Raw genomic sequence first — 14,792 nt, forward strand, 5'->3', positions numbered from 1 at the left:
GTACCTCGTTGGTTAATTAAAATAAAATCCTGCTGTAAAACACTTGGACTTAGGTTTTAATTAACGGCGTGAAAGACCCGAGTTTTTCTCCCGCTATAGTCTGTGTTATGTTATGTGTGCCATTCCTGGCAGCCATCTTGGTACACCCATAAACATAACGAGGTAAATTACTCGGAGGCTCCTGTCAGATGGATGTAGCTGAAGCTCAGGGTGCTATCTTCAGTCTGCTGGGACAGGTGTCCCCCGGTGTCCTGCCCAAGGTTATCCAGTGGCTGAAAACCAGCAGTAAGCAGCCCAGGGCTTCCTTCATGTTGAATGCGTCTATTGCTCCTTGTTATCAGCCACTTCAGGCTTCCGTACATCAGCGGGACGGATCACTGATCGTGTCTGATAGCTTTATAATCATCTTTATTTTTGAGAGTTTTCATAGAAACGTACATATACGTGTGAATGATATTAGCAGCTTTTATAGGATCTTTTCACAAGGGATCTGATTTTTTTAATATATGTCTTTTTTTACAGCAGCATTCTCTCACACAAGGTAGTTGTGATTATTTGCAGTGTGTTTGTTTGCTCTTCCCCCTTTATTTTTTTACGTTTCTTGCCTTCATCGTCTTAAAAAAAAAAAAAAGCCTACGTTTGTGTCCTGTAATTGTGTCAGGGTAGGTTCACACGTACGTATTCGGATATTTTGAGGCAGGTTTTTCTGCCAAAGCCAGAAGTGGATCCGGCAGGCAGGAGAAATGTAATTTCTTCCTTTATATTTTCCATTCCTTTTGAAACCTGCAGGAAAATCTGCCTCAAAACCTTCTAAAAAAAAAAAAACCTCATTGGTGAACGTACCCTTACTCCCATTGTTTCTGGAAGAGCGGGTCGGTATCTACACCCAGAGTTTCAAGTCTGTAACTATGGAGACACCTAGGTCTGCATAGGAACTGTATACATAAAAACAAAATATTTGTAATCAAGACTTTTTGCAAAGTTGCTTCTTTATTGTCTTTACAAGGAAGAAAGTATGAACCGCCACCACCGCGCCCTCATAAAATCAGCAGCCACCATTTTGTGGAGTTGAACTAGATATTGGCTTCTTTCTCACAAGCGTATTAAAAAATCCATCCATGTTTTGACTCCAGAATACAAACACAAACAGATTTCGGAGAATATACCATCAAGATTGTCATCAGTACTGCTTCAGTAATTCATCCAGATTTACATGCGTATTCCTTCCTGCATTTTTGATACACTCCTGTAGACTATAATAGGTGTATTTGTACAAAATGTGCCGCCTACTTTAAATACTAATGGAAAATACTGTATTTTTCAGACTATAAGACACACTTTTATTCCTGCAAAGGTGGGTGGCAGTGTGTCCTATAGTGCAAATGCTAATGACTGCTTCCATTATGGAAGCTGTCACAGCATGCAGGAGGTGAGAGAACTGCTTTGCTGGCTGTACTCACCTCTCTCTGGTCTTCTTTTGGGGTCTGTTCTGAGGTCTGATAGGGCTTGGGGGTCCGATCTGAGGTCCGATAGAGCTTGGGGGTCTGTTCTGAGGAGGAATGGTGGCATCTGATCTGAGGAATGCTGAATTTTTTTTTTCCAATTTTCCTCCTCTATATCCTAGATGCGTCTTATGGTATGGTGCGTCTTATAGTCCGAAAATACAGTATATGTCCATGTCCCACACTGTATCGCGCAGGGCAAGAGCTGTTTTGTTTATATTTTTATACTGCTCTAAAGCCCGCCCATTAGTTCAGGCTCACTGGTAGGCGGAAGCCTTTGCCTAGCATTCCCATGGCGAGACCCGGTACGTCACCGGATCTGCTGAAAAAGCCCATGCCCTTTCGCGATTCAGTGCAGGGCAAGGGAGAGCATCGGAGCATGAAATGCTCTAATGCTAATCTCAGAGGGGCTGCCTGGGTAAAGAAGGGGATATGTCCGGGTTCAGCTCTGAAACCTGACAGCCCCTTTAACAGCACATTCTGGTACACCAAATACGGATCACTGCAAGTACGCTTGTGTGAAAGAGGCCATTCTGAATATTTTGACTAGGCAAATGTTATTTGTATTAGTATTAGGTATAGTTTTACCTTTTTGGATTTTTTAGGATTAGAAACCATGGCGGATTTCTTCCTAAAGCAGCACTACAGCTGTCCACAGGTTGTGTGTGACATTGCAGTTCCATTCCAGTAACTTCTAAGGAGCTGAGCTGCAATACCAAGAAAGCCATCTTTTTCTAATCATGGACAACCTCTGTTTCATGCTTGCGCAATTTAGGCACTACAGGGGAGATTTATCAAAAGTGTGTAAGGGATCGCTCTCTCTCTCAGGGGGTCGCAATCACAGACGTCTCGTCAGACAGTGGATTTAAAGTCCAAATGGTCATTTATTTTGGCACCAGCACACACAAAACAGCAAAAAAAAAAAAACACCTGCCCGTCTGGGCTCTAACTAATACACAGTACTTTCCCCTGACTCACCTCTAAGCACAGCTTATTCACAGGGTCCCAAGGTCCAGGCCTTAGCAGGTCCGCTCACAAGTCCAGACAGGGAAGAGATCGGGCTACACGTGGCCCCTCAGCCCTCCTGGCTGACACCACCCAGAGCCTCGGTTTCAAGACTTCTCTCCCCAGACTGACACACAGAGGGTTGGTTTTATCCCTCCTTGATTACAGAAGGCCTCACCTGCGATCACCTCAGGTAAACAACAACACCCGTACTGGAAGGGTGTGGACTGGCAGATCCCACTACCAAACCTATCCACCAGTCCAAATGAAATCCAGCCCAGAACAAAATGTAAAAACAACTGTCTCAGCAAACTACGCTTTGCTGAAATCACTGCAGCTTTCTGGATTTTATTTATCTCACCCAGCTGAGGTATCCGGGTGGGATATACACGCCTTCCAGCACTTATACTGTCCACATCACCACAACTGGTACAAAGAAAAACTGGTTTAGTTGCCCATGGCATCACATTGATCCTTTCATTTTCTAAAGGAGCTCTGAAAAATGAAAGGTGGAATCTTATTAATTTCTATGGGAAGCTAAGCCAGTTTTCCTTTGCACCACTTTTGGTAAATCTCCCCTACAAATTTAAAAAAGTAGCCCACCTGGTTAGAAAGCAATGCTTGAATTAGCCATCATTCTATATAGCTGAAGGTCGAGTCCTCTTAACCCTTTCACTACCAGCGCCGTACATGTATGGCGCTGGAGTGATGTGTAAACATGGCGCCCGCTCGGACGTGCAGCGGGCGTCATGGCCGGCAGGTCTCTGCCGTTTCAAACAGCATAGACCTGCGGCTAATTACCGCAACCGGCTATAATGCCGATCTCGATAACTAAAGGCTTTCAATGCTGTGATCAAGTGAGATCACGGCGTCTAAAGTGTCAAATACTCGGAAGCTCGCGCTTCCGGGCATCCTACCGACATCCCCTGTGGCCAATGGGGATGTCGGTAGTTGCTTTGAATGCACTGGGTCTCGCGGAAGAGACCTCGAGCATTCATGCTGCAATTCTTATTTTGGCCACCAGATGGCAGGCCAACATAAGAAATGAGCAATAGACAGTAATAAACTCATTTTAAAAATACATGATTGTTCAAAATTATAAATGAAAAAAAACGATTTTGTAGGCTCATATATGAGCTTCAAAATCATTGCAAAAAAATGTTGAAAAATATATAAAAAATATAAAAGTTTAAATCACCCCCCTTTCCGTATAATAAAAAAATAAATACCTAAATAACAAGAAATATAAACATCATTGGTATCATCGCGACCAAAATGCCCCTGCACTATTAAAATATAAAAATATTTTTCCAATATAGCGAATGGCGTAACGGAAAAAAGGGTAAAAATGGCCAATTTGCCATTTTTTCATTGCTTCTCTTACCCAAGAAAATGTAATAAAATGTGATCAAAAAGTCACACACACTCCAAAATGGTATCAATAAAAACTGCAGATTATCCCGCAAAAAGTGAGCCCCCTCACAGCTCAGTGGATATAACTATAAAAAAAGAAAAAAAAGTCATGGCGATGTAAAAAACATATATTTTTTCAAAGTTCAAGTTTATTTTTACACTATTTAGACATAAAAAACCTATACATATGGGGTATCGTTGTAATCGTATTGACTTAGAGAATGAAGGACACAGGTCAGTTTTGCTGCAACGAAACGCTGTGGGAACAAACCCTGTAAAACGGTAGAGGAATCGCTTCTTTTTTCCAATTCTACCCCATTTGAAATTTTGTACCGCTTCCTACTACATTGTATGCCATAATTAATGTCGGCATTAGAAAGTACAACTTTTCCCGTAAAAAAAAAAAAGGCCTCATACAGCTATGTGAACGGAAATATAAAAAAGTTATGGCTCAAGGACGATGGGGTATAAAAAATGAAAACGCAAAAATGGAAAAAAAACCTCAGGTAGTGAAAGGGTTAAAGGTGGAATATTTCTTATTATTACTGTCCTAAAGTTAGGCACCAAAAAACTGCACCAAAGTTATCACCATGATGGCGGCTGTAGAGCAAATCTCCCCAATGTCTGCTCAGCAGAAACTTCCTTCGATACCTCAAATGGTAGCTAGAGGACAATATCAGCAGAGCCTCCATCATTGTTGCTTTGATGTCAAATTCTTTTCTATACTGAAGTGTTTCTGTTTGTAGGTGAAATAGAAGAGCTAACAACAAGCAATGCAGATGTTCTCCTCCACAATATTGCGGACGATTTGCGAAACTGCTTGCCAGTGGAGGCGATGGTGATATCTGAGAAACAAGCCCAGGAAAATGTGAGATGAATGAAGATGATACATTTGTTTCTGGCACACTGCACAAGTCATTATTGCCTCTGTCGTTTTCAAGATTTTTTGGAATGGAAACCTTAGGCTACTTTCACACTTGCGTTGTTAATTCTGGTATTGAGATCCGGCAGAGGATCTCAATACCGGAATTAAACAGATCCGTTTTGATTTTGCACATCAGGATGTATCCGTTCCATTAGGATGTAGTCGTGTGAAATCAAAATGGAAAAAAACGGATTGGGCACTAAATACATTAAAAGTTAATGGGTGATTTTTTTTAGGAGCTTAAAAAAACTGATCTGTCACCATTCACTTACATTTTTTCCAGGGACAGATCCATTTTTTTTCAGTTTTTATGACCAGACACAAAACCCCAGTTTGCAGCGGTTTTATGTCCGGCCACAAAATGGAATGCTGCTGGAACGGAAGACATCCTCTTTCCGTTCAGAATGCATGAGGACTAAACTGAAAAGTTTTTTTCCGGTATTGAGATCCTCTGCCGGATCTCAATACTGGAAAACAACAACGCAAGTGTGAACATAGCCTTAAAAGGGGTTTTTCAAGATTTTTATACTGATGACCTATCAGTATCTGATCAGTGAGGGTCCAACACCTGGGACCCCCTGCTGATCAGCTATTTGAGAAGACACCAGCATTCCTGTGAGCACCACAGCTAACCAAGCACAGCGCCATACATAGTATAGTGGCTGTGCTTGGTATTGCAGCTCAGCCCCATTCATTTCAATGGGGGCTGAGCTGTGCCTGAGCCACGTGACTGATGAACGTGCCGTCCAGAGGATAGGTCACCAGTATTGAAATCTCTGAAAACCCCATATTTACTGGATATGTCATAATCGTCTGATAGATGTGGGCAGGACCCATGCTTGTCTCCTTAAGGGTCCATTCACACGTCCGTGTGTGTTTTGCGGATCCGCAAAACACGGACATCGGCGATGTGCATTCCGCATTTTGCGGACCGCACATCGCTGGCACTTAATAGAAAATGCCTATTCTTGTCCGCAATTGAGGACAAGAATAGGACATGTTCTATGTGTTTCGGGATCGGAATTGCGGACCCGGAAGTGTTGGTCCGCAATTCCGGATCCGTTTGTGCGGCCCCATAGAAATGATTTTGCGGAACGAAATTGCGGACGTGTGAATGGGGCCTAATAGGGGTTCCCGAACCCCAGTCTGACTGGTTAGGTGGCTGCTGCCAATCGTATCCATCCTGAAGTAGAATAGAGATGTAACTGCTTATAAATGGCTTGGAGGGAGCCTGTCACCTCAAAACTGGTCTTAGAGTAAACACACCACAATGTAGGGGAGGTACTCAGGAACATAACCCTACCTTTCTTGTGAAAATCCGGTCCTCTGATCCTGAGAAATGCAAATAAGGTTTTCAGTGCACCATGGGCGGCCACTCTGTGCTCCATAACGCCTCCCTCACAGCACAGGTTCCAAGCATTGCGTTAGTCAGCTCCAATACCAGACAACCCCTTTATCTATAATATTATTACAATCAAGAAAGGCATCCAGGTCCCATCTGAACTCTTGGTGTAGTGGATGTCCCCTTGTTATAGATGCAGTCCTAGGTATGTACAGTTGTGTTCAAAATAATAGCAGTGTGTTTGAAAAAGTTAATAAAGTTCAAAATCCTACTAATAGCTTTTATTTCCATACACACAAATGCATTGGGAACACTACACATTCTATTCCAAATCAAAACATGAAGAAAAATATATCAAAATTGTGTTGTTCCTCTAAAAAAAATTGAAGAAAAGTGATTAGACTGTTCAAAAAAATAGCAGTGTTTGTATTCTTCTTTACAAACTCAAACATTCATTATATAAACTGAAAAATGTTTGAAGATTTTGCTTTCCTTTCAATCACTTAACTAATATTTAGTTGTATAACCTCTGTTTCTGAGAACTGCTGCACATCTGTGTTACATGGAGTCAACCACCTTTTGGCCCCTGTGAACAGGTTTTCCAGCCCAGGATGATTGGACTACATTCCACAGTTCTTCTCTATTTCTTGGTTTTGCCTCAGAAACTGCATTTTTTATGTCACCCCACAAGTCTTCTATTGGATTAAGTTACAGATAAAACAGAAGGTCAGTCCTGTGTCCCAACACGGACACTATTAGCGCTGCTGCTGGTCCCGGAGTAGTGCGGTAGGTTTCACACAGATAAAATCAAAGTCAAATAGGTTTTGGAACCGCGCTGCAGGAAAATACGTATTCCGGTCCCAAATGGATGATGTACGGGTGTCGGCCCTTCTCCTCGACAACCAGAGGGTACGGTCCTCCCAGACCCCCTCCTCTACAAGATTTAAGAAGATAGGCAAGATAGTGAAGCACCCCTGAGAATGTTATAATAAAAGGTTTTATTCTACTTACAACAGGTCAGTAGACAAAGGCATAAAATTACAAGATGATCGTCACGTTTCTGCCCGACCCGGGTTTCGCTACCTCGCTTCTTCAAGGGCGATGACTGAGCATGCTCTCACACGAGCCCTTTAAATAGCCCAGCTGTCTCATTATTCAAGCGGGTGTGGTTCCGATCCCAAAATAACAGTTTTAGAAATTCCATTCATACGTTCATAAATACAATCACTTTTAAAATGTAAACATAAGATACATAAAATACACATACAATACACATTGATGTACATAGTCATTGCCAATTTATAAGTAAACCCCTTCGAGTTACCGCTCATATCCAAAATCAATATATTCATTAATAAATTCAGCCCCTTTCTCTGTATCCTCTCCCACAAGATCTTCTCATGTCCTAACATTTTCCACTCATTCTAATATAATGGTCCTATTACTCTATGCATGTTATCCACTCTTGCAACATTATACAGGTATCCTCCCCCTATTCCCGGAGCGTCATTCATCTAGTCTCCGCCCCCTCCTAAAGTGTCATTTCCTCAGACATCATCCGATCCTGGCGCGTCATTCAGATAGTCTCCACCCACTTTTAGCGCGTCATTAGAAAGAGCGCTATCCGCTATGGTAGCGTCATTCGTGTGTTCTCGACCCCGCCTCCACCTGTGACGTTCCAGTCACGAGGCATCAAGGTCCAATGGAGCAGCCAGATAGCTGACGTCACCCAAAGGTCCTTAGGAGGCCCGGTAAAGAACAGAAGAAAGACGCCACCGGTAAGATCGTTTCACAATAAACATGGTTTTAGGTCAAATTCAATGTTGAGCCCTCTGGGTTGTAGGGTTCCTAGCTGGTAAATCCACTCCACCTCTTTTTTATTTATTTGTGCCAGCGAGTCTCCTCCACGCCAGTGGGGCTTAACAATTTCAACTCCTGCAAATTTTAACCCTTGCGGATTTTTTCCGTGCCGTAATTTAAAGTGTGCTGATACACTGTGGGTCATTAGGCCCTTTTTTATGTTACGTAAATGTTCTTGTATTCTGACCTTTAGCTTTCTAATTGTCCGTCCCACGTACTGGAGCCCGCAAGGACATTCCAATACATAAATTATTCCTTCATTTTCGCATGAGCAGTTATTCTTAATACGAAATTCGACCCCATTACTTTTAGACATAATGTGTTGGATATTTATTTGACGATCTTTGGAATTCCGGTTCTTACAACCTGCCCAGAATCCACACCAGGTGAACTTTCCTTCTTTTTTCACCTTTACACTAACTGGCGGTATGGCACTACGTACAAGTTTTTCTCTAATATTAGTTGCTTTCTTAAAAATGAAAGAGGGATTCGCAGGTATCATTTTTCCTATTGTTGGATCGTTTCTCAAAACTCCCCAATTCTTTTTTACCATTTTCTTGATATCACCTGACATGGAGCAGAATTTAGTAACAAATGAAAATCTGTAGTCCCTATTTTCTTTTTCCACTATTCTTTTTATATTCTCCTTTTTTCCCCTTGTTTCTATCTCTACATTCTGTATGCATGCATCCAAATCAACCTCATCATATCCTCTCTCCACAAATCTGCTTTTTAACACCCCACATTGTGATCTATACTCGCTCTGTTCTGTACAGTTACGGGACATCCTCTTGAACTGTCCTTTCGGAATGTTCCTGAGCCATGGGCCGTAGTGGCAGCTCTTCATATCGATGTAGGAGTTCACATCGGTTTCTTTGAAATAGGAACTAGTCAAAAAGCGCCCATTTTCTATCCGGATGCATAGGTCAAGAAAATTGACGCTGGTGTCACTAATTTCCCCCACAAATCGTAGATTCCAACTATTATGGTTCAATTGGGAGATGAATGACTCGAGTCCCTCCCTCCCTCCTTCCCACACTAGGAGACAGTCATCAATATACCTCCTCCAGAAGGTCAACTTGCCCCCTGGAGTGTCCGCTCCCAGTGTGGGAAGGATGAAGCTCTCCTCCCAAGCCCCCATAAAAATGTTTGCAAAACTGGGGGCGAATTTCGCCCCCATCGCAGTGCCAATGCACTGTACATAATATGAGTCTTTGAACCAAAAATAGTTGTAATCGAGGCAATAGCTGAGGCATTCTAAAATAAAATTACCCTGGAGATTCCCCATTTTTACATCATTTCTGATTCTCTTCTCCACTGCCTCCATTCCCAATTTTTTGGGGATAACTGTGTATAGGGATGCCACGTCTATTGTGGCCATCCACGTATTCACAGTAGGGGGATTTAGATTTTTGATGAGCTCCAGCACCGACCCAGTATCTTTCAAATGAGAGGGGTTCTGCATAACATATCCTTGTAAATAAAAATCAATATATTCCGTGACTCTGCACGTCAACGAGTTGAGCCCCGAAATTATCGGTCTCCCCGGGGGATCTACTGGATTTTTATGAATCTTGGGCAGATGGTATATGACCGGCACCAAGGGAAAAGGGATGGTAAGGTAATTAAACTCTTTTTTGTTCAATATTCCTTTAGTAAAGCCCCCTGTTATTATGCTATCGAGGGCCCGTTTATATTCTTGGGTGGGATTATTTTTCAGTTTCTTATAGGTGGTTGTGTCCGACACTAATCTTGCCATTTCGGCCTCATATTTTTCTTTACTCATTATGACCACCCCTCCCCCTTTATCTGCCGGCTTTACGATTATATCCGGATTCTTTTCTAGATCTTTAAGAGCTTTTCTCTCTTTATAGGTGAGATTATGTGTCACCTTCTCCATATTCATCTCTTCCAGTTCCTTTAACAATCCAGTTTTAAATGCCTCTATACATTCATTATTTGGGTTTTTTGGAAAAAACTTAGACTTTTCCTTCATTTGGGTATGCAGAACATCCTCCCTATTATCATTTGAGTTAACAAGCCCCACCTCAGGGTTCACACTCTGCGGTGCGGGGTTGTTAACCCAATATTTGGCCATATTCAATTTCCGGATAAATTTGTGTATATCCAGAAATGCCTCAAATTTATTGATTTTCTGGCTAGGTGCATACTTTAGGCCCTTATTCAGGACACTCATTTCCCCCTCTGTTAGGATATGGCTGCTCAAGTTAAAAATTCCCTTTAGATTTCCTTGCTCCTTTTTGTTTTGGAACTTATTTTTCCCTTTTCCTCTACTAGACTTCTTTTTTGTGGGGTCCTCATTATCTGTTCTTTTGTTTCTCCTTCTCTCTGTACTCCTTTTATACTTTGGTGGGGAAAATTTTGTTCACCTTGCGGTTTTGGGTTTGGTCTACTCCCCTCGCAATTATCCCTTTTTAATTCATCTCCGTAGTTGCTACCACCATAGTGGGTGCCTTTGTCAAAATGACTAGAATCATGGTTACCGTTGTAGCCATAACCGTAGTTATCCTGTGGTCTCCATTTTGGTTTTCCTTTGTACCCTCCCCCTTGGTATGGCTGTCTGTACGGTTGTCTGTATTGTGATTGTCCCCTATACCCATTATGTTGTCCATAATTACCACTATATTGTCCTCCCCTATATCCGTAGTTATGGCCCCAACCTTGTTGGCCTCTTTGGTTATATTGATAGGACTGTGTTTGTTGGTACCTATTATCGGACCATTTTCCAAACTGTGGCTCATGCATTTGTTCATGATCCCTATTAGGCTGAAAAAAACGTTCTTGATTTTTAGGTGCGTAACCATAGTTACGCTGCGGTGTATACTCATTGGCTTGATGATTATGATTTTTAAAAACCTTTTGTTTCCCAACTCCATTTTCTAATTTCCTAAAACCTTCAGTGTAGTTTCCCAGATTGGGATTACTATCACTGTTATCACCCACAGGTGCCGGATTTATCATAGTCTCCTCTACATTTATTTGTTTATTTTTCCATTTGTATACCATATGCATTTTATAGTCATTACAAATTTTGGCATATTTCTTTTGTTTCTTGCTTTTTATATCTTTTTCAGATTTTAAAATGGAATCTTGACATTGTTTACTGCATTTCTCATATAACTCCTTATTTGCACTTTTCATCGGTTTAATCTCTTCTTGTAGTTCATCTATAGCATTGTTAATTTTCCTTAATTTGCTTTTACGAACTATAATAATATACTGCATAACTTTCCATGCACACTCATTCATTACTTTTTCCCAGCCCACTAGGTCTTCCTCCTCTTCAGTTACTAGAGGCAATTGCCATCTCAGACCCTCCGGGATCCTGCCTTCCATAAGAAAACGTTCTAAGGAGGCAATGTCCCAGGTGGTTCTAATTTCCCTAGTGAAGTCCCTTTCTAATTTCACAAACAGTGTTCGCATATTATCTGACCCATTATCGGTATCACTAGGAGTATCACAGAATGCATCAAGATCACATTTAAAAGTTGCTCTGAAATCAAAAATGTCCATGTTGCTAGCAGGACTAGACAACCTACAAACACAGATAAATTACAGATAAAACAGAAGGTCAGTCCTGTGTCCCAACACGGACACTATTAGCGCTGCTGCTGGTCCCGGAGTAGTGCGGTAGGTTTCACACAGATAAAATCAAAGTCAAATAGGTTTTGGAACTGCGCTGCAGGAAAATACGTATTCCGGTCCCAAATGGATGATGTACGGGTGTCAGCCCTTCTCCTCGACAACCAGAGGGTACTAAAGGAATATTGAACAAAAAAGAGTTTAATTACCTTACCATCCCTTTTTCCTTGGTGCCGGTCATATACCATCTGCCCAAGATTCATAAAAATCCAGTAGATCCCCCGGGGAGACCGATAATTTCGGGGCTCAACTCGTTGACGTGCAGAGTCACGGAATATATTGATTTTTATTTACAAGGATATGTTATGCAGAACCCCTCTCATTTGAAAGATACTGGGTCGGTGCTGGAGCTCATCAAAAATCTAAATCCCCCTACTGTGAATACGTGGATGGCCACAATAGACGTGGCATCCCTATACACAGTTATCCCCAAAAAATTGGGAATGGAGGCAGTGGAGAAGAGAATCAGAAATGATGTAATAATGGGGAATCTCCAGGGTAATTTTATTTTAGAATGCCTCAGCTATTGCCTCGATTACAACTATTTTTGGTTCAAAGACTCATATTATGTACAGTGCATTGGCACTGCGATGGGGGCGAAATTCGCCCCCAGTTTTGCAAACATTTTTATGGGGGCTTGGGAGGAGAGCTTCATCCTTCCCACACTGGGAGCGGACACTCCAGGGGGCAAGTTGACCTTCTGGAGGAGGTATATTGATGACTGTCTCCTAGTGTGGGAAGGAGGGAGGGAGGGACTCGAGTCATTCATCTCCCAATTGAACCATAATAGTTGGAATCTACGATTTGTGGGGGAAATTAGTGACACCAGCGTCAATTTTCTTGACCTATGCATCCGGATAGAAAATGAGCGCTTTTTGACTAGTTCCTATTTCAAAGAAACCGATGTGAACTCCTACATTGATATGAAGAGCTGCCACTACGGCCCATGGCTCAGGAACATTCCGAAAGGACAGTTCAAGAGGATGTCCCGTAACTGTACAGAACAGAGCGAGTATAGATCACAATGTGGGGTGTTAAAAAGCAGATTTGTGGAGAGAGGATATGATGAGGTTGATTTGGATGCATGCATACAGAATGTAGAGATAGAAACAAGGGGAAAAAAGGAGAATATAAAAAGAATAGTGGAAAAAGAAAATAGGGACTACAGATTTTCATTTGTTACTAAATTCTGCTCCATGTCAGGTGATATCAAGAAAATGGTAAAAAAGAATTGGGGAGTTTTGAGAAACGATCCAACAATAGGAAAAATGATACCTGCGAATCCCTCTTTCATTTTTAAGAAAGCAACTAATATTAGAGAAAAACTTGTACGTAGTGCCATACCGCCAGTTAGTGTAAAGGTGAAAAAAGAAGGAAAGTTCACCTGGTGTGGATTCTGGGCAGGTTGTAAGAACCGGAATTCCAAAGATCGTCAAATAAATATCCAACACATTATGTCTAAAAGTAATGGGGTCGAATTTCGTATTAAGAATAACTGCTCATGCGAAAATGAAGGAATAATTTATGTATTGGAATGTCCTTGCGGGCTCCAGTACGTGGGACGGACAATTAGAAAGCTAAAGGTCAGAATACAAGAACATTTACGTAACATAAAAAAGGGCCTAATGACCCACAGTGTATCAGCACACTTTAAATTACGGCACGGAAAAAATCCGCAAGGGTTAAAATTTGCAGGAGTTGAAATTGTTAAGCCCCACTGGCGTGGAGGAGACTCGCTGGCACAAATAAATAAAAAAGAGGTGGAGTGGATTTACCAGCTAGGAACCCTACAACCCAGAGGGCTCAACATTGAATTTGACCTAAAACCATGTTTATTGTGAAACGATCTTACCGGTGGCGTCTTTCTTCTGTTCTTTACCGGGCCTCCTAAGGACCTTTGGGTGACGTCAGCTATCTGGCTGCTCCATTGGACCTTGATGCCTCGTGACTGGAACGTCACAGGTGGAGGCGGGGTCGAGAACACACGAATGACGCTACCATAGCGGATAGCGCTCTTTCTAATGACGCTCTAAAAGTGGGTGGAGACTATCTGAATGACGCGCCAGGATCGGATGATGTCTGAGGAAATGACACTTTAGGAGGGGGCGGAGACTAGATGAATGACGCTCCGGGAATAGGGGGAGGATACCTGTATAATGTTGCAAGAGTGGATAACATGCATAGAGTAATAGGACCATTATATTAGAATGAGTGGAAAATGTTAGGACATGAGAAGATCTTGTGGGAGAGGATACAGAGAAAGGGGCTGAATTTATTAATGAATATATTGATTTTGGATATGAGCGGTAACTCGAAGGGGTTTACTTATAAATTGGCAATGACTATGTACATCAATGTGTATTGTATGTGTATTTTATGTATCTTATGTTTACATTTTAAAAGTGATTGTATTTATGAACGTATGAATGGAATTTCTAAAACTGTTATTTTGGGATCGGAACCACACCCGCTTGAATAATGAGACAGCTGGGCTATTTAAAGGGCTCGTGTGAGAGCATGCTCAGTCATCGCCCTTGAAGAAGCGAGGTAGCGAAACCCGGGTCGGGCAGAAACGTGACGATCATCTTGTAATTTTATGCCTTTGTCTACTGACCTGTTGTAAGTAGAATAAAACCTTTTATTATAACATTCTCAGGGGTGCTTCACTATCTTGCCTATCTCCTTAAATCTTGTAGAGGAGGGGGTCTGGGAGGACCGTACCCTCTGGTTGTCGAGGAGAAGGGCTGACACCCGTACATCATCCATTTGGGACCGGAATACGTATTTTCCTGCAGCGCGGTTCCAAAACCTATTTGACTTTCTATTGGATTAAGATCCGGGGATTGGGCTGGCCACTCCATAACGTCAATCTTGTTGGTCTGGAACCAAGATGTTGCACGTTTACTGATGTGTTTGGGGTCGTTGTCTTGTTGGAACATCCATTTCAAGGGCATTTCCTCTTCAGCATAAGGCAGCATGACCTCTTCAAGTATTCTGATGTATTCAGACTGATCCATGATCCCTGGTATGTGATAAATAGGCCCAACACCGTAGTATGAGAAACATCCCCATATCATGATGC

The 14,792-nt window shown here is 42.0% G+C and overlaps 1 protein-coding gene across 1 annotated transcript in view; it reads left to right on the forward strand.

Moving 5' to 3' along the window:
* The first annotated feature begins 150 nt into the window (after nucleotides 1-150).
* Nucleotides 151-14,792, forward strand: part of LOC120982432 — a 34,677-nt gene continuing 20,035 nt past the window's right edge. Inside the window, exons 1-2 of the mRNA XM_040412565.1 lie at nucleotides 151-285; nucleotides 4,667-4,788. Coding sequence (XP_040268499.1) covers nucleotides 189-285; nucleotides 4,667-4,788 — 219 coding nt within the window. The 5' untranslated portion in view covers nucleotides 151-188. The remainder of the gene's footprint in view (nucleotides 286-4,666; nucleotides 4,789-14,792) is intronic.

The sequence above is a fragment of the Bufo bufo genome, chromosome 11 (assembly GCF_905171765.1).
Source record: "Bufo bufo chromosome 11, aBufBuf1.1, whole genome shotgun sequence".
Classification (NCBI taxonomy): domain Eukaryota; kingdom Metazoa; phylum Chordata; class Amphibia; order Anura; family Bufonidae; genus Bufo; species Bufo bufo.